Here is a 19,526-nt window from a genome sequence, read left to right as displayed (position 1 = left end):
GTATCAACTGGTCACCAAGTTCATGTGATTTGCAACCACTGTGCGTTTTTTTATTGGACTACGCGAAAGACCGTGTTTATGCAGATAAACTTTTAACTTTAGCACTTAAAACCCAGCATATGTCATATTATGGCTGAGATGAGTACCAATATGTGTCAAAAAGTGGTCGATACCTCAAAAGAATCGATGCTTGCTCATGTAATGTTTCACACATAATTTCAACGTTCAAACTTTATGATTCGAATATGTGTTTTAATTACGTTTCCTTTTGAATCCGTAAAATGGATAACCATCTACATTTTATGGAACGTCATTATAAGCCATTTTCAGACGACATTTAAAGAGCTTAATTTCGATTTTTTGTCAGTGAATTAATTACAATCAGTCACAGTCTTCGTTGGAATTGTTTTTGATTAAAACGAGCGTTTAATAAGTTTAACAAAAACGATTTTTTTTGTCAAGGAGGAGGAGATATTTAAATTATTTCTTTGTCTCACAAACACAAAAATAAATGTATCATAGCATTTAGTTGTCCTGAAATTAAATCACAACCTTTAATTTTCCCAAGGTATCAGATCTTGAAAGTATGCTGCCTTAAATATGTGAAAAAACAATAACGATGTTTTTTTTTTCTCCTAATACAAGTATCACTATAATTCATAACATTATTCAACTTGAAGCAAAAAATCAATCAACACTTAATTAAAGAATTAAGCTACCAATGTCAATATGATGGCCCATATTTCGTATTTATTAAAGAAAAAAGAACGATTCTAATAAAGGTTCTTTTATTGCATTTCTAGGAAGTTAAACAACCTTTAAGTCTGACATCGGTTCTTTTTGTCAAAGTATAAGAAAAGAAAATCAAATCCATATAAAAACTTTTAGTATCCCTTGGAATGACCGAAATACATCCTGTATAAGTTTATGTAGTTCTTATATGTTCTTGAAATGAAGAACTTTGTGTATTTACGAGAATGTAATAAAACAAAATTATGACGAAATAATGACGATCTCAACGCCACAAAATACTTATACATTTTTATCCCTAAAAATTATAATGCATATAACTTTGATGTAAGATTTTATATGAACAATTACTGGATTGACCATCGATTCAATAAAATCAGCTTTACTTCAAAGAAACAGCGAGGATTTATGGTGATTTGGACGTGACTCATACTGAGCTAAAGTTAAATGCTTGTGGTTTCAGCTTTAATCAATCTTCTGATAGATTCTTGAAGGTTGGTACAACAAAAGTAAACGATATTTAAAGATTCTTTTATATTTATATAAAGTTAATGGCAACACTACAATAGAAGAAACAGTTTGAAAGACTTTCAATATTTTGTCGGTATTTGAAATCCCGGTCCTCCCTTGTTTATTTTACTTTTTCTAATTCTGCCTAGTGCCAAATTTAAATATTGAAGCTTTCAATTTTTAGAGACATTTATAAAACGTCAAAATAGGTCAAAATGTGTATAAAATTTTTTGTCTCTATTGTGTTTACCCCTTAACATACCTGCAAATACAAAAACTATAAATTTCTATCGTTTTCATCAACGAATCACGAATAAGATTATCCGGGGTACGGAAAAATGTATGCATTTTGAAAATAATTCTTCTATAAAATGGAATTTAGCCTTAGAAATACTTAGAATTTGACAAATCCCCGTAAATAAAAGACATACCTGTTAGACAACTGCAACATATCGATCAATTGGTCATGATGTCCCCGGCACATGGAATCGGATTGCAGATGATGATGATGATTATGATGATGCAAATGCATATGATTGGGATGTGTCCCGTAGTGGTGTGCCTGGGGCGTTGGTTGTTGTGGCGGTGGGTAGTGTCCTAGATGATGGCCATGAAGATGTGACGCCCCCGCTGCCAGCGCATTCGGCGACGACGACGAATAAAACCCGTGAGACGTATTTGGATACCAGAAATTCGGTGGGAAGCCCGATCCAGTGGCATGGTGCGCCTGATGCTGATTATAGCCCACAGGTGGTCCCATAAGATTCCTTCGATTGTTCGATGGCAGATAATTATACGAATAGTGCATCTCGGACGATGACGGTGGTCGCAATGCATAGCTATAAGGATTCATCGATTGGGCCGGATGCATGGATGGATGCTGATGATGAGGATGCTGTTGTTGGAGTTGATGCTGCTGATGCTGGTGGTATGTGGACATATCAAATAAACGTGGATGCAATGCAGTTGCCATTTTATTATTGTAGTTTTGTGATTTGTCAAAAGGATTATCGAGAAATTCGTCGTCGTCAATGTCGCTTATAGCACCACCCGATGCACCGATATCACTATCGTTGCCACCGCCACACGGATAATACGGATTGTTTGGCAAATATTCCGAATCAGAGAAATCACACTCACTCGCCGCCGATTGTTGGGGTTCTAATTTGGCAGCGATCAATTGTTCATCACCATACAAATCACTATAGTTTTGGTTTATTTCGGCTGCTGCTTCTATTGATGCTGCTGACAAGTGTGTGTGCTGCTGCAGATTATTGCTGCTGTCACCATCAGCAGTTTTATTTAAATTATTTGGTTGTAACTCAATTAAGTCACCACTTGGAGTTGCAGGACGAAAATTCGATGTATTCATTGTAAAAAGTCTTATGTAGTTCCATTGAAGTGTTTTTTTTTTTATCAAATGTTTTTTGTTTTGTTTTTTTAATCAAAATTGGTTTTAGTTTTTAAATTGATGGGTTGAGGTTTTTATTTTTTGTACAGTTTTTTTCTTTTTTATTATTTATTTTGTGTCCTGGAAATTAGTTTCAAAAATAAATTGTTAACAAAACAAAAAGGAAAGATAAATCTGTTTTTGAAGGCAATACATACATTCGGCACGTGTGTGTGTGTTTTTTTTTTCATAACATTTATTTTTGTATATGATGTTCCTTTATATAAATACAGAAATGTACTGTAAAGTTGTACCTACCTCATTCAAAAGTCTGTTATACAATTGCATTTAAATTAATTACACATCCACTTAACTTTATGAAGAACAACTTATTTTATATTGGATTTCAATGTTTTAATTAAAACTTTTGCATACTTTTCAATTTATAGACCTCTTGAAAAACAACACAAAAAATCAAATGTTGAACTAAATCGAAAGTACTTTAGGGAACTTTTTATTTATACATACATATGTATATTATTTTTGTCAAAAACATTTTATTGTAAAAAAAACAAGGATTCTTTTTTTAGGATTGTATGACAAATTGGAAAATAGTTTCTGGATCATTCGCCCATTGTCACAACATATTTTAGCAAGATTTTGAACGGTTGTGAAAAAAAAGGTCTCAGAATTTGTTCATATAATTGAGAAATTAGAGAAATATTATATTAAAATCAAATGAATTTCTATTGTCTTTGTTTCTTGAAAAATTACTTCTACTTTCTTTTAGCCATTTAACATATTAATGTTTATGATTGATATGAACATTTTAAAATTGGTATCAATATTTTGGAATGATAGAAATAGTTCAAGTGATGAATAGGATATAATTCTGTGTTAAACACAAGCTTATTTTATTTTGACAAACGAACAAACATGACATTAGGATGGTAGAGAAATTAAATAAACTAGTGGGTCCCTGATTCCGTCCGTCTGCCTTCAAAAATTCAGCATGAGATCTTATACAGTCTCAATTATATTTGCTGATCAAAAATGTCATTGTTTTTATTTTTGATTTTTTAAAAATATATTTTTTTTTCAAAATTCGATATCTTGAAAATAGGTCATCATTTTCTTACGAAATTAAAATGTTAAATGTTAAAAAATACCGTTTTCTCTTAGAAATAAAATAGCGTTTAAATTTTTGAAAACAAACTTTTTTGCGGGTTCATTTTTTGGATACATGAGCATTGAGCAATTTCGTGCAACCAAATGGTACATTTTATTTAACAACGCAACGAACGTGTAAAGAATGCAAAAGGAAGAATGCAATGACTTTAAGTGAATATAAAGACTTAAAGTGAATTCAAAGACTTCAAGTGAATTCAAAGACTTCAAGTGAATTCAAAGACTTCAAGTGAATTCAAAGACTTCAAGTGAATGCAAAGACTTGAAAAGAATGCAAAAGCATTAAAATGAATAAAAAGAATGAACGAAGTCTGAAATGATTGCAATCGCTTGATTAAACAAAATGAGTGAAGTTTTTTTTAAAGTCAAATGATTGGCGTTTCAATATTTGAAGTTCCAATCCTAAGATAATTTCAAAGCATGCAACCTTTAAATTGAATTTAGTAAATAATTTACAATGACTCAATTCCCAAATTGCATTCTTCTATGAGCCATATCTATACCAAATTATTAATTGTAGCTAGCTTAAAGCTTAATTCATTATTCAAAATATAATATAATGTCGTTTGTAAATTAGATGGCGCAACAGTTCTCAAGTAAAAAGTTGTCAGGAATGGAGGGGACCTACAGTTTTATGACGAATTCGAACGGCTAATTTAAGAAAGCACTTTTCATGCCAAGAATTATTCTTGGAGGATTTGTCAATTCCTTGCAAGAGACAGTACCCGTACTTTTTATTTTTTAATTAAAGTGGTACAGGCAGGGATTTAACACAAGACCTTTGGCGTTACAGCCCTACACACTAACAACCCTGCCACGGGCACTATCTTATTCAAAAAAAAACATAAGAAATATACAAACATAGTTTTCGCTTAGTTTCAATACTGCCGGCCAAGAAGGTAAGTTAGTTTTTATTTGCCAAATGTTAAGGAAGGACAGCTTTAAAAGTGTCAGCTGCCTACATAGCCTTGTGCCTCTTATTTTAAAAACTACGTAATAAAAACATTTTAAGTCAAATTCTTTTTAATTTTTCATATATGAAATAAAATACAATTAAACATCACTAAGCTCTAATAAAAATAAACCCAAGGATTTTAAACTATGTTTTATGGTTGATTTGGAAAAAAAAAACAAATCATGGGAATTTAAATGAATCTCAAGAAAAAAAAACTTTAAATTGGTTCAATATAGATTTTCTATACAAATTTATTTGAAAAATCATAAATTGTAGGTCTAAAATCTTCAAAATCAAGGCAAGAGGAAACACTTTCTGCTCATTCAAAAATGAATACCCGTTTTACTAAATCTTTTAAGTAAGGAAGTTTTGGCATATGCGACCAATCGTTTTTAATTGAATTGCATTTCCGCTTCAGTGCTATTGATATTGAAATTTTTTTTTCTGTCTACCTCTCCCCCACCCCTCGATTACTCACAAAATGAAATTTGTGGGAATTTTTCCAATTTTTTATTTTTGAACAGAAAAAGAAAATTATTTGATATTTCCAATTATGTATGGTGTATATGTACATTAATTGAAATATTTTCCAAAGTTTTAAATCAATAAGAGCCTTTCATTAAAAGAAAAATTTATAAGCGCATTAACATAAAAAAGAACCAAAGGCCATAGACCTTTGATTTTCCACTCTGAGCCTTACCTAATACCTACATATATAAAATAATATATGTTTATTCAATGCGTCTATATTTGGATCAATCGGTATCACAATTTTTATAAAATGTAAACTTCAGAAGAGAAATAAAAAAGAATATTCAAAGAATTTCAATTTGAAAGAAAACTTAGAATTATTGACATTACTTCATATTACTTTATATACTCGTATCTATGTAAGGTTACCTCTGTAACCTGCATACTTATGTTTGTATATAGATGTAATATAAATACAAATTTATATCAAAAGTATTTTCTTCTGGCTGTCATATAATATAACCGTGTACATCAAGCGAGTCAAATGTGAAAGGTAAAAGAACACATCACATCACATGGTAATTCGAGAACATAACATGAATGAAGAATACAAAAATGCCTTACACACGAAAAAACAACATTTATTTGATACTACGTTTGGTCGTACATACTTGCTTAAGCGTTAATGCCATAAAATAAAGTTTTAAATGGTTTTGGACTTTAATTCCCTTTTCAAAGTGACTTTATTACGTAGTTCTATATTCTAAAAAAAAGCCAGTTTAAAACCCAAACACTTTATTTAAGAAAATTGGGTAAAAAAAGGCACTTGCTTGGTGACTTTACATATTCTGGGCAGACTTATGTGAGCTGGTCTTAGTATCATGTTAAAAAGCTTAGATTATGGTTGTTGTTTGGGACTTATTAAACCTTGGAAAATGAAATAAAGTTAAAAATCGTTATTCAACTTTTAAGAGTAAAATAAAGTCCAAAATCCAATTGTGAAGGGAGAAACAAAGACTTATTTTAAAAGGATACATATTTTGTGTAGTGTATTTCAAGGTCATAATAATACTAAAAATTCTAACAACATTAAATAACCTGAAATATGAATTAAAGCACCATCATCTAAGAATTTCAAAATTACTGAAAAGAAATATTTTTTCAATTTTATTTATTTGAAATGTAAAATTTATTCCAAGTTGGAAATTCGAACTAATCTTTTTTTTTTGAACAGATCTTATACAAGGCCCTTAAAAGAAGTGTAGTATTTAATATACAGATAAAAATACTATATTCATTGGACGACATTTTTAGTTTGGTCATTGTCATACATCTTAAAGGTATGTAAGTTGAAATTGAAACACGTCCTGGTGAATAAGACCATTTAAGAGGGTACTTTAAGAAACACGTCAAAGACATAAAAAAATAAAATTGCATATAAATTTAAGATGTATATATAATTTTACATGATAATTGTGAAATATTAAGAAGAGATATGTAAAACTTAATACATTTGAGATGAATAAAGTAGGAAGAAGTATTCGAAATCAAATTTTATAAATTGTTTTATAGCATTTTTTTGAGTGGGAAAGAAATTGCATTAAAATTGTTATTTATGTAAAAACATAACATTAACTTTATAGTCAAGATTTATTTTTTGAGTTTGGTTTTTAAAGTATTGTAATCAGTCCGTTTAGTTAAATCGTATGTCATTTCATGACGTTTTAAAGACCCTACAGTCTATAAGAATAATTTCTTAGGTTTGTACATTCAAGATATCTATTCTCAAATAATAACGTCTAGACTTTAGTGATTAATTTTGTTTGAATAAAATGTACGAAAACGAAAAATTAAATATCGCACGAAATAATTATATTTTCGAGTTCAATTAAATTTTAATATAACGTCATATAATAATACATAAAAACTAAAACGAATAATTGTAGGCTTAAATATTTAACAATAAACTCTAAACCTACTTTAAAATAGTTTTATAATACAAGGAAGGATCTTTTGACATTTAGTTAAATTTTGAATTGCTAATAAAAAACCTACAACAAAACTAACAAAAATTGTTAAAAAATGATTTCGAACTCACAAACTTTTAGAACAATATATTTTCCAAACTAATTTCACCTCACAAGAATTATTATTGTTTTGATACACAAGATTAAATTGAAGAAAAGTGAAATTTTAAATTGGAATTCCGTAAATGACAATTTGGCTTATTCCAAAAATTCCATTTTAATTTCTTATAAGGGCAACGTGAAAAGTTATCTGTGTAGATTGCATCTAATCCATTTTTAAAAAATAAAATTTAAATTGATTTAAACTTTTTTTTAATAAGATTTGATATATAACTGTTTTTGATATGTAATTTATCGCCAGGCCTAAATTTGTGTGCTTCTAAGAAAAACACAAACCAAAAGTATACACAAAAAATATGATGAAATATGAGAGGAATTCTTGTAAATATAGATTTTCCCCAATAAAATAATACTTAAAATTCATTGGTATAAAATATCTCCAAAAAAAAGCTTCAAACTTCAGATGAATTTTACTCAATGTAGTCATGAATCAATTGGCCCTTATTTCAAGCTTTTATCCAGAATTTTCAGATATAAATACAATTTTAACTTTAAAAAGATATGAAAGTGTCATTTAAGTTTAAAATATTCAATTCAATATCTTTAAGTATTTGAAAGAGAAATAATAAATTTGAATATTATTATGTAAATAATAAAAATAACATTCAAGGGAAATTTTATTGTTTTTGGATTTATTAAGCTTAAAATTTGATTAAAATTTATTTTACTAGCACCAAATTTCATTAGCACCAGACAAAAAGTTTTGAAAAAATATAATTTATTTTGTTATTTGTTTGGCATAGTAAAAACTCATCAAAAAAGTTAACACAATTTTTAATTTTCAATATATTTTTACGAATTCTTTATATTTTTATAAGATCAGTTGGAAGCGAGACAATGAGGTCATTGCAAGTTTATTTTAATAAATTAATTGTTTCGTTCTAATCCTAAAACAAGACTATTGTTAACTTCCTGTAGGAAGTTATTGTAAGGAATGCGATTTGTCGAATTGAAAATGTTGACATTTTCCTACGTTTCAAGGTCCCTGGAGCCGAAACAAAAGATTTTAATAGAGTTGTCTGTGCGTGCGTGTGTAAAGCGTTCGTTTTTTTCGTCGTCCATAGTTCAAGAGCTAGTACAGTCATCGACTTCAAATTTTTTTGTACAGATAATATGCTGAACGATGCAGAAAGCACTTAAGCACTCTAAAATGGAGCGGGTGATTTTTTACCAAAGCTGTTTAAAAAAAGGCAAACACTTTGGTTAACCCCAAATATTTCGCCCGCCAATAACTCTAGAAACTGGAATTAAATTTTATATAATTTATTATAACGCGATACAAACAAATGTATTGTTGGAAAAAAATCCAATTTACGGTTTTTTTTATATATCAAATAAACTGAAAAAAAATATTTGTCACTTAGAAAAATTTATGAACAAAAAACAATTGTATCTCCAAAATCATTTTGTTCAAGGAAAAATAACGTTTTAAACATCTGGAAAGATTTTGAGAAAAATCAAATTGACGGTTTTTTTTTTATATAAAATAAAAACTTAAAAAAACATTACTTTTTCGACTGAAATATCATTTCAAAAATTTGAGATATTGACTTCAAATTAATTTTATTTTATAAAAAAAACTTTGTTTTCAACATTCAACAAAATTTTGAGAAAAATCGAATTGTCAGTTTTTTTTAAAAAACATAGAAGCCTAAAAAAAGCACAAATATCTTTTCAAAAATTAAAAATATTGGGTTCATACTAATTTTATCTCACAGAAAATATTGTTTTCGACATTCCGTACATTTATTATAAAAATACAGCAGTCCATTTTCTCATAAAAGAATAAAATGTACAAAAAAAAGGGCGAAAATTTAGTAAAAATTGGTGTTCGGTTCCCGATACCTCGTGAACAATAGAAGATATTGACTTCAAATTAGCTTCTTTCATCCAATTTGTATTTGGTAATATATAAGAAATAAAAACTATTTCATTATATGCAAAATATTGTTGATAATGTTTAAACTTTTTAGAATAATCCAAAATACAACTTTTTTAACAAAACACGTAAAGCTAAAAACCGCCAGACGGGATGGGAAGTTATCAGTATTCGTCCATTTATTTTGAAATGGAAAACTGAACTGAACATAAATCAAGAAATAGCAGTTAAAAAGGCAAACTCCAAAAAAAAGTTCTGTCACGACAAAACACCCCATATAATAAAATTTGATTTAAATTCAAAACCTTTTTGAAGTGAAGCCAAAACTTTTACTTATATTTAAATTAAAAAAACAGAATTACTGTCGATTCCGAGAAAGATATGGTCGTTTCTAAATTTCCGTACAATTTAGTACAGGAATCGTTCAGTAAATTTGTCATTTGTATGGAAGGAGGCCTTACCTTAAAACAGGAAGTTCTAAATTTGGGAAGCTGTTCATGGTTTGGTATGTCATATCAAAATATTAAACTTCCATTTACTGATATTTAAAAATTTGATAAAAGTGTACTAAAATAATAATTTAAAAAAAACTGTCTATAAGGTGTACCAATGTGTAAGTCGTGGGAAGAGGACAATTGTTTAGTAAAGCACAATATATACAATGTTCGAATACAAATGTTCTTTTTACCAGAAACCCATTCTTGACTGATATTTTATAAAAGAAAAGGTTTGTCAAGTTTCTGAAAATATGTTTTCAATCTCAATATTTAAAAAAACAGAATTTATTAAAAAAATTATCATATTATTATATATTTTATTATATAATAATATAAAGGGTGTCCCAAAATTAACGCAAGATTAGAATTTGCCGCCATTTGTGCAGTGTAGTGTTGGCAACCCTGAAAAAAAAGCAATTTGACAGCTAACAGTATAGGGTTATTAAAAATGGAGCGTTACACGATAGAACAACGTGTCTTCATTATTAAAGAATATTTCAAAAATAGTGAAAGCTTGGCGGCTGCAGTTCGAAAATTTCATACAAAATATGGTCGGAATAGTGTTTTAACTTCGTCAACTGTGAAGAGATTAATTGAAAAATTCATGGAGACTTGATCCGTTGGAGACGCCAAACATACTGGTCGTCCAAAAACAAGCCGTTCAAATGTGAATGCGGAAGCAGTGCGTGAGAGTGTTGCTGACAATCCAGGAACCTCAATTTGACGTCGTGGACAAGAATTGCAAATTTCAAGAACCTCTCTACAGCGTATACTCACCAAAGATCTGTATCTTCATGCTTACAAAATTCAATTAACACAACAATTGAAGCCTAATGTCCATGGACAGAGAAGAGAGTTCGTTGAATGGATTATTGAACATCAACAAATGGACCCTGATTTTTCGAGCAAAATCATCCTAAGCGATGAAGCTCATTTTCATCTTGATGGCTTTGTCAATCGCCAAAATTGCCGCATTTGGGGTTCGGAGAACCCACATGTGATTGTATAAAAACAAATGCATCCACAACGCGTGACTGTATGGTGTGGATTTTGGGCTGGAGGCATAATTGGACCATATTTTTTTGAAAACGATGCTGGTCAAGCAGTGACTGTTACTGGTGCTCGATATAGCGACATGATTACACAGTTCTTTCTGTCAAAATTGGATGATATTGATGTTTTCAATATGTGGTTTCAACAAGACGGTGCTACATGTCATACAGCCCGTGAAACAATTCAATTACTGCATGAGACATTTCCAGGTCGTGTACTCTCTCGTTTCGGTGATCAAAATTGGCCTCCTAGATCGTGTGATTTAACACCATTAGACTTCTTTTTATGGGGTTATTTGAAATCACAAGTCTATGTCAACAAGCCCACAACCACCCGTGCATTAAAGGAGGAGATTCAACGCTGCATCAACGAAATTCAGCCACATTTATGCAGAATGGTTATGGAAAATTTCAACAAAAGAGTGCGCATGTGCATGCAAAGCCGTGGAGGCCATTTGTCCGATGTGTTATTCCATACATAACCCTATCCTATGTACTTTACGAGTCAATAAAAATATAACTATCAAAAGACTAAAAACGGCGTTTTCTATTTAATTCAAATCTTGCGTTTATTCTGGGACACCCTTTATAATAATATAATATAATTATATATTATTATTACAATACTAATTTTATTTTTAAATTTGTTTCAAAAAACGAAGCAACCAAATCTTCTTTTCTATTTTAAGTTAATCCCAATTATATCCAAGCAGAAAAAGAACTTTAAATCTGGAAGATACAATATTTGGTTGGTGTTTATTAGGTTGCTTTTATAAATAATCCGAAATTTAATCACAAACCATGAACACAATTTTGTTAAAAATCAACTAAATCTTAAAATCCGCTTTTTTTAAATTGTAAGGATTTTTTACAATGATGCATGGTCATAACTTACGTCCACAAATTCAATTTAACTTGAAAAAAGATGTATGTTGGATACTTTTGGATAAGCCGTTGGTTTTACAGGCACAATTTGAAGCTAAAGTTATAGTCATTTTAGTAGATTTTAAATTGTAGAATTTTCTATAAAAATAGCAGGTAGAAAAGTTAGCAAATGTTAAGCTGTTTTTGAAATGTTTGGTATAAATACATGGAAAGTAAGGGAAATCCGATTTTTAAGAAAATAATTGAAGGATTAATGTAGAACAAAAAGAAAACAGAGATTATATAATTATGACTTAATTTTTTTTATAGTTTGCATTCATAAAGATTTTTTGCGCATTTTGATCTTCTATATCTATCCAACTAATGTAAATTCTTTAAAATATTTGCGTACACCCAGAATCAATATAAACTTCTCTTGGTGAGTCTTTGAAAAAATCGACGAAAAAAGTTTTCGAAGAAAAAAGTTGGCGTATGTACAGCAATACTTTTAAATTTCTTAAACCCTATCATAGTTATGAGAAATTTGATTAACATCTCAAATTAAATTCTAAACTTTTTATTTATATACATAGATAAACCTCACTCTAGTGGTTCACTAAATAAATATAAATCGAGGTATGGCAAAATATATTAAAATGCGAAATATATTTTTAAATTTTAATAATCCTTGTAAAAAATTGAAAGACACCTTCTTTTCCTATACCAACTTTATCTCACACTATTTTACATGTTGTCATTTTTATTATTATTAAATTGCATCTTATATGCATATGACTACGAATCACCCTATAAAACTTTAAAGTAGAAATAAATTGTTTTTTTTTTTGGCGGCGGAATTAGATATACACAGTTACGTAAACATTTTTCTTTAAACTTGAAAGTTATTTAGACAACCTTGTTTAATAAACAAGCTTGCCGGCTATGCTATGCTATACGCTAACCTTATCGACGTAAACTTATATATAAATCTATATTATATCTCACACTATTGTCATTTTACCTCGAACTCATCGACAACAGTTCGTTACACTCATACATATAGAAATCCGCTCGGCCAAGTTCATGTTTAACATGTGAAAAATAAAAGACAACAAAAAAAATAGATGACACACACTATAAATAACAAAAACATTCATACCCCAAGTAGTGTTATATGCTTTACCTCACCTAACTACATACACTCCGGTTCAAATGAATAAGGACAAATATTTTCAAAGTTTATAGTGCATTATTTATAAACCTTGTGCTCTATTTTTTACCTGGCTCTCTTGCAAAACTTCCCATTTTGAATTTTTAACATCATTAGCAACTAAAAATCATCAAGAAATAATAAACTTCCGCAAAGGTCTTGCAAAATATTGGACTTGGTACCTTAGAAAATGTTTGTGCTTATTTAGTTGAACCGGACTGTATCTATATTATATATGCCTTTACTAAATAGATGGATAGGTAGAGGTAGGTACTCATACATAATTAAAATGGATTTTTAAATTTAGCATGTTTAACCAGTGTCCATACACACCACTTAAGGTATTTAAATTTAGTATAAAATGTATACAGTGATTTATAGTTGAGGCAATAAGGCTGTAAAAATAAGAGAGTTCTTATTACCACAACGTTGCCACAAAATATGATTAAAATTTGAAGATGGTACATCAGTATGAAGTAAAGTTTTGAATTCTGGGATTTAAGAAATTCATTTATGGGACATTCGTAAAAAAAAGACGTCAAAAAGTTCTCTTAGAGACACATTTTAATCAAGATCATACGAGATATCAAAAGTGGGATATTCGCAATTAAGGGGGAGTTTTTTTGTTTCACAACTTGGCAAAGTTCAATAAAACTCGGGATGTTCGAAATTAAGAGGTAGTTTTTGAAATATGAAAATTTAGTAACAAGTTTAAAGCTGAATCCAATAAATAAATTACGTGGGATGTTTGAAAATGAGGGTAATTATCTTCATTAAGTTTGTGTTAATATTTCTTCCAAACCTTCAAATTTTGTGTTTTGTAAACAATGTTTTAAGTGCTTGCTTTCATGGTGCCGATGGGATATTGATGAAATAGAATCGACGGTAAAATAAGTTATTTCTTATAATTATTCCAATTTTTTTTTTAATTGGATTAAAGGCAGTTTTCACATTATTTGTGGAATATAAGAACAAATGCAAACAGAAAGTTCACAGAATTTTCAAAAACCCTTCGATTCGATAGTCGCAAAGAAGTTTGTTCAAAAATGTGGGATTTTTAATAAATATGTGCGTTTCTCCAAGCATTTTAATTATGTGTGTAAATTCATAATGCGGTTGGATTATTCGTGAAAGAGTATGAGTGGTGAAAGAATTCAATCTTTTTTGTTATTCATTCGCTTTATTAAAGATTTATTAAGGTCACATTGAATACAGTTGCCACATTGTAAAATTGTAAAATGTTGAAACAATATAAAATATATCATACAATTTTTGGAATTCCCAAAAAAATTAAGGAATCGGTTTTCATTAATTAATTTCCGTACCAAACTTTTGTATGGGACATTCAAAATCTATACAATTAAAATCCGTAACACAAAAATTATACTCTGTGCTTTGGTCTTTTGTTGAATATCCCACCATTTCAAAGACCTTATAAGATTCTTAAGAATTCTTGGATATTTCATTACTAAACTATTTCTTAAAACTTTCCACTTAATACAAATTTTCTAATTTCATGAAAAATAAAAATTCCAACATTCCTTCTACCTAGCCATTTGTTTTAATCCCATTTCTCAAAAATTGGATTAAAACCTTTGTGATCCCTTAATTACAATTAAATTGGTTGAGGATTATTTGAAAATTATTTAGCAGTTTTAACCAATTATTAACTTCCCATAGGAAATTATTGTAAGTGGTCCGATTTGTCAAATTGAAAATTTTGACATTTTTCGAAGTTTCAAGGATATTTGGTTAACCCTAAATATCTCACGAACCAATTACGCTAGAGACTTGAATTAAATTTTATATTATATATCTTAACGTGATACCAAACCAATATATTTTTGAAAAAAAAAAACAATCAACGTTTTTTTTATCAATCGAAGCAACTGAAAAAAAAAATGTGTGACCTCGAAAATTTTACGAATAAAATGCAATTTTATTTTAAAACAATTCTGTGCAACGAAAAATAACGTTTTTAAGAACTGGTAAAATTTTGAGAAAAATCAATTGACAGTTTTTTTTTATAAAAAATAAAATCCCTAAAAAAACATTACTCAAAGTTGGTAAAAATTGAATTTCGACTCAAATATCTTTTCAAAAATTGGAGATTATGGTTTCCAACTAATTTTATCATGTAAGAAATATTGTTGTCAACATTCGGTAAAATTTGGTGAAAAATTTACTTTTTACAAAAAATAAAAACTTTAAGGAAAATTTACAAAAGTTGGTAAAAATTTATGTTCGAAACGAATATCTTTTAAAAAATTTGAGGTAATGGCTTCCAACTAATTTTAACTTTAAAAAAATATTTTTTTCAATATTTGGACAAATTTTAAGAAAAATCGAATTAACAGTTTTTTTCAAACAATAAAATGCTTAACAAAATATGAATAAACGTTTTAAAAAATGTATTTTAGACTCAAAAATATTTTCAAAACTTTGAGATATTGGCTTTAAACTACTTTTACCTTTTAAGAAATATTGTTGTCACCATTTCGTAAAATTTTGAGAAAAATCTAACTGACAGGTTTTTTACAAAAAAATAAAAACCTAAAAAAAAAATAATAAAACTTTTTAAAAATGTACTTTCGACTCAAATAGCTTTTGAATAATTACAAATAAAAACTTCGAACTTTTTTTATTTCACAGAAAATATTGCTTTCGACATTCAGTAAGTTTTTTGTAAAAATCCAACAGTCCGTTTTTTCATAAAAAAAATAATATCTACAAGAAATAGAAACTACGCAAAATTTGGTAAAAATTGATGTTCGGTTCTCGATATCTCTCAAATGAATTTCATTCATCCAATTTATAAAAATTTAAGAAATGCTTCTTAAATTGTTAAAAATTTGTTTTTGACTAAAAATCTATTTAATAGAACTAGATTTTCAAACTTAACTATTTCTTTATATGAAAAATATTGTTTGTAATTTTAAAAACTGACAGCTTTTTTAACCCAACACGAAAACCTACAAACTTTTAAGCAAGACAAATCGACAGACGGGATGGGAAGTTATCAGTGTGGGTCGCACCCCAGCCTCTTTTTGACTTTTTAGATAACTTCCCTTACCTCTTTGCGAAAATTCCCTTTTTTAATGACTTATTATTAGTCTTTTTCTTAGCACGGTTGAGACGCATATTTTAATATTCATGGTAGTGAAAACATTTCCTTAAAGCAAACACTCACTTTTCGGATCATTATATCATTTTTTTTAAATCATTTGTTTCATTTTAATGAATTAATCAATCACATTATCAATAATTTAAGTGCAATAAATCTTTTATTTCATATTTAAGTTCCTCTATCCATTGCTCTTTCTTTAAGCGTCGTGCTCGTGGTGTACTTCTCATCCTCTCTTAGAGAAAGAGAATATCATAAGAAATCGATTTTCCTCAACAGATTTCAATTTTTATATTGAAAATTATATTAATTTAAATTAATAAACTATACATTTTTTTGTCTTCATTTTTAAAAGCGTCATTATTTTGCATCATTGAATTCGCGTCAATTTGCTGTGGCAAAATGTGTTTTTTTCCTTGTTTATTCAATCTTTTTATTTCTCTATTCTTGCCGGCCGGGCCGGGTAAAAGCAAATTAAAATGATGGCGAAGGTGAGGAATGAGGATGATGTAGATGTCAAGGTTGATTGAAGTTTGCTTTTGTTTGTGTTTATTTTTAATTTATTAGTTTTTATCGTTTTATTCCCTGCTGCTGGTGGTGCTACTTTTGCTGCTGCTGTTTGAAAAAATGAATTGGTATTGAAAAATGAATGAAAACGGTGTAAAAAGTAGAGAAATTTCTCAGCTTTTTTGGTATTGAATTTTTTGTTTTCTTATTTAATTTTCGTGCAACTCATTGATACAAAATCAACATCATGAGTGTGCTGAATTTTGTTTTTCTTTTTATTATTTTTATTAGCTGTCGAAAGTGCTAAGAGGGAAATAAGCATATTTGATGCTGACGGAAATTGAATTGGTTTATTTTCTGTTAAACATCGTTTCCTAAGGAAGGCTTCACAATAATTTAGTTCTTTTTTTTGTGTTAACTTGAATGAAATCGGGTACTTTTTTGATAGGGTTTCTGAGAAAGTCCCTTTTCAAGAATCCACAAAATTTAATTTGGTAGAATTTTAGGATAGCACCAAACTAAAGGTAAAAAAACTGTAAAGCAAAACTTTTGCGAAGCTATTTCCTGTCCAACATAAAGAGATTTTTTGTTTTTTTTTGTAAATTAAATAATTTTTATTGAAATACTTTCGTATGAAAAAAATTAACAAAATATTTAACAAATATTAAAGAAAAGGGATCTCCCTCTGAGGTTTAAAATGGGTTTGAAGGCCAGAATATGAAATGAGTTGCTACATTGGATACAAATATTTGTTGGCTGTGTTAGGTTTCGAATATATTTTTGACCCATGTTTATTACATAGATTCAAGTTTGCATTAATCAATTAGATGTAAATTTGTTGCAAAAACGAAATTAAAATAATCATAATTTTATAACTGTCTACGTAAAAGATAATTGAAAAATAACAAATTCCTACACAAAAGAGATTGGTCAAAATTGTAAGGGCTTGAGTGAAGATATTGAAAGCAAGATGAGTATTTGTACCTAAATTTAAACTGTGAGGTTTTATAAAAATACTGTTTAATAATTTGACTGCTGACGTATTTGTTCTATGTGGTGCAAGTCACAGCATCGTCGACAACATGTTTATTACTGACCACTTCCAGTGCCTCCGCACACCATGCATCCAGGAAAAACGCCATACTATGATGCTGCCGTCCCGTGGCATGATGGTTAGTGCGTTGGACTGTCATGCCAGTTCGATCCTTGCCTATGACATCTTAAGTCTTTTCACGGGTACGGCCTCTTGCGTAGAATTGTCAACTTCTCCAAGAGTAACTCTTGTCATGAAAAAGTGCTTTCTCAAATTAGCCGTTCGGATTCGGCATATAAACTTTAGGTCCCTTCCATCTCTGACAACATTACTACTCGCACACATGGTTGAGAGTTGTAAGTCACTAGGCCCTAATTCTCAACGGACTGTCGGGCCACCAAATATATAATGACGCTGCCGTCGACTACGCGATAATCATTTTTTTAGTCAAAAACAAAATATTAGTAAAATTAAAAACTGATATACATAAGTAATGTAGAGTAAAATGAACCTTTTCGACAAAAAAAAATCAGCAAAGAGGATTCGCTCGGGTCAAACCATGCCGCAGTCAAATTGTTTAGGTATTTGCAATTGGTAACAATATCATGCTAAAATAGGTGACGCAAAAATCCATAGAGGATCAGGGCCTAGTGACAAAGAATGTTAGGGATGGAGGGGACCTACAGTTGAAACCATTGAATAAAAAAACTTTTAGGTGACACAGGCTCGTATTGAACCCAAGACCAATAATCATCACGCCACGGGTTCTGCATACGCTACAAGTGAAACATAGTATTAAATATAAAAAATTTCAAGGTATCTAGAATCCAAATAAAAGATACTTAGAGAGATGTTTATGTGTGCGTGCGTTCGTAAGTCCGTATGTCTGTACTTTCGAGAAGCTTTTTTTGTTGTCCATAGCTCAATTTCCAGTAGAGATATCGATTTCAAAAAATTTCTGTTATACCGACAATAATAGCAGAAAAGAGTTTTTAAACAATTGAGTGAGCAATTGTAAAAAAAACGTTAAATTTTGGTTAACCCAAAATATGTCACGAACCAATAAATAAATATAATTTTGAAAACAAGTCAATGAACGTCTTTTTATAAATTAAAAAAATGAACAAATTTTACCAATAAGAAATGACTTTATGCCCAAACAAAATTCTACGCAACGGAGAATATCGTTTTTGACATCTGCTAAAATTAAAAAAAAAATCGAATTGATAGTCTTTTTAAAAATTAAAGGAATTAACTTCAAACTAATTTCATCTTATCGAAAATATTGTATTATTTTTGACATTCAGTAAATTTTTTATAAAAATCCAAGTCAATTTTTTCATACAAATTAAAATTGGTGTGTAATTCCCGATATTTCGTGAATAAATCAAGATATTGACTTCAAATTGTTTTCATGCTAAATTTTTTTGTTAATATAGAAAAATCAACTCTGTATTAATTTATTTAAAAAATACAAAATTTTCATTAAATGCGAATAAAAATAATTAAAAATTAGTTTTCGACTAAGGATCTCGTTAGCAGAAAAAGATTTTGAAACCAAAATATTTTATCATATGCAAAATAATGATGGTAGTTTTTAGTAAACCTTTTAGAAAAATTCAATTGACAACTTGCTTTAAAAAAAAAAAACACGAAAACCAACAAAAATGATAAGAAATAGTTTTCGGCTCAAGGATTAGGAGAATAAAAGAAAGTTATTGACTTGAAATTATTTTTATCACACAAAATATAAATATTTTGTTAAGATTTTATTCAAGACGAATTGAGAGACGGAATGGAAAGTTATCAGTGTGGGTCGCATCCCAGCCTCTATTTTTCTTTTAAATTAGAAAAGAAATATCTTGTCAATAAAATATGATTATTTTTCTACCATTGTTGCTATTTTTCAATTTTACTCTAATTTTTATAACTGTCGTCATTCAATGAAA

At 29.2% G+C, this 19,526-nt stretch overlaps 1 protein-coding gene across 8 annotated transcripts in view; it reads right to left on the bottom strand.

Annotated features, from left to right (window-relative positions):
* Nucleotides 1–19,526, bottom strand: part of LOC129947736 (neuronal PAS domain-containing protein 2-like) — a 179,299-nt gene that overhangs the window by 84,075 nt on the left and 75,698 nt on the right. For 4 of the 8 annotated variants that reach the window (XR_008781754.1, XM_056058404.1, XM_056058405.1 and 1 more), the window contains one exon: nucleotides 1,692–2,791. The exons of the other annotated variants lie outside the window; for them this stretch is intronic. Coding sequence is in view for 3 of the 4 variants with exons in the window: in XM_056058404.1 (XP_055914379.1) it covers nucleotides 1,692–2,632 (941 nt within the window). In the remaining variant the exon portion in view is untranslated. The remainder of the gene's footprint in view (nucleotides 1–1,691; nucleotides 2,792–19,526) is intronic. 8 annotated transcript variants of the gene reach the window in all.

This window comes from Eupeodes corollae, chromosome 2 (genome assembly GCF_945859685.1).
Source record: "Eupeodes corollae chromosome 2, idEupCoro1.1, whole genome shotgun sequence".
Lineage (NCBI taxonomy): Eukaryota > Metazoa > Arthropoda > Insecta > Diptera > Syrphidae > Eupeodes > Eupeodes corollae.
Note: the sequence above shows the minus strand (reverse complement) of the source record. Positions and strands in the feature narration are given on the sequence as shown.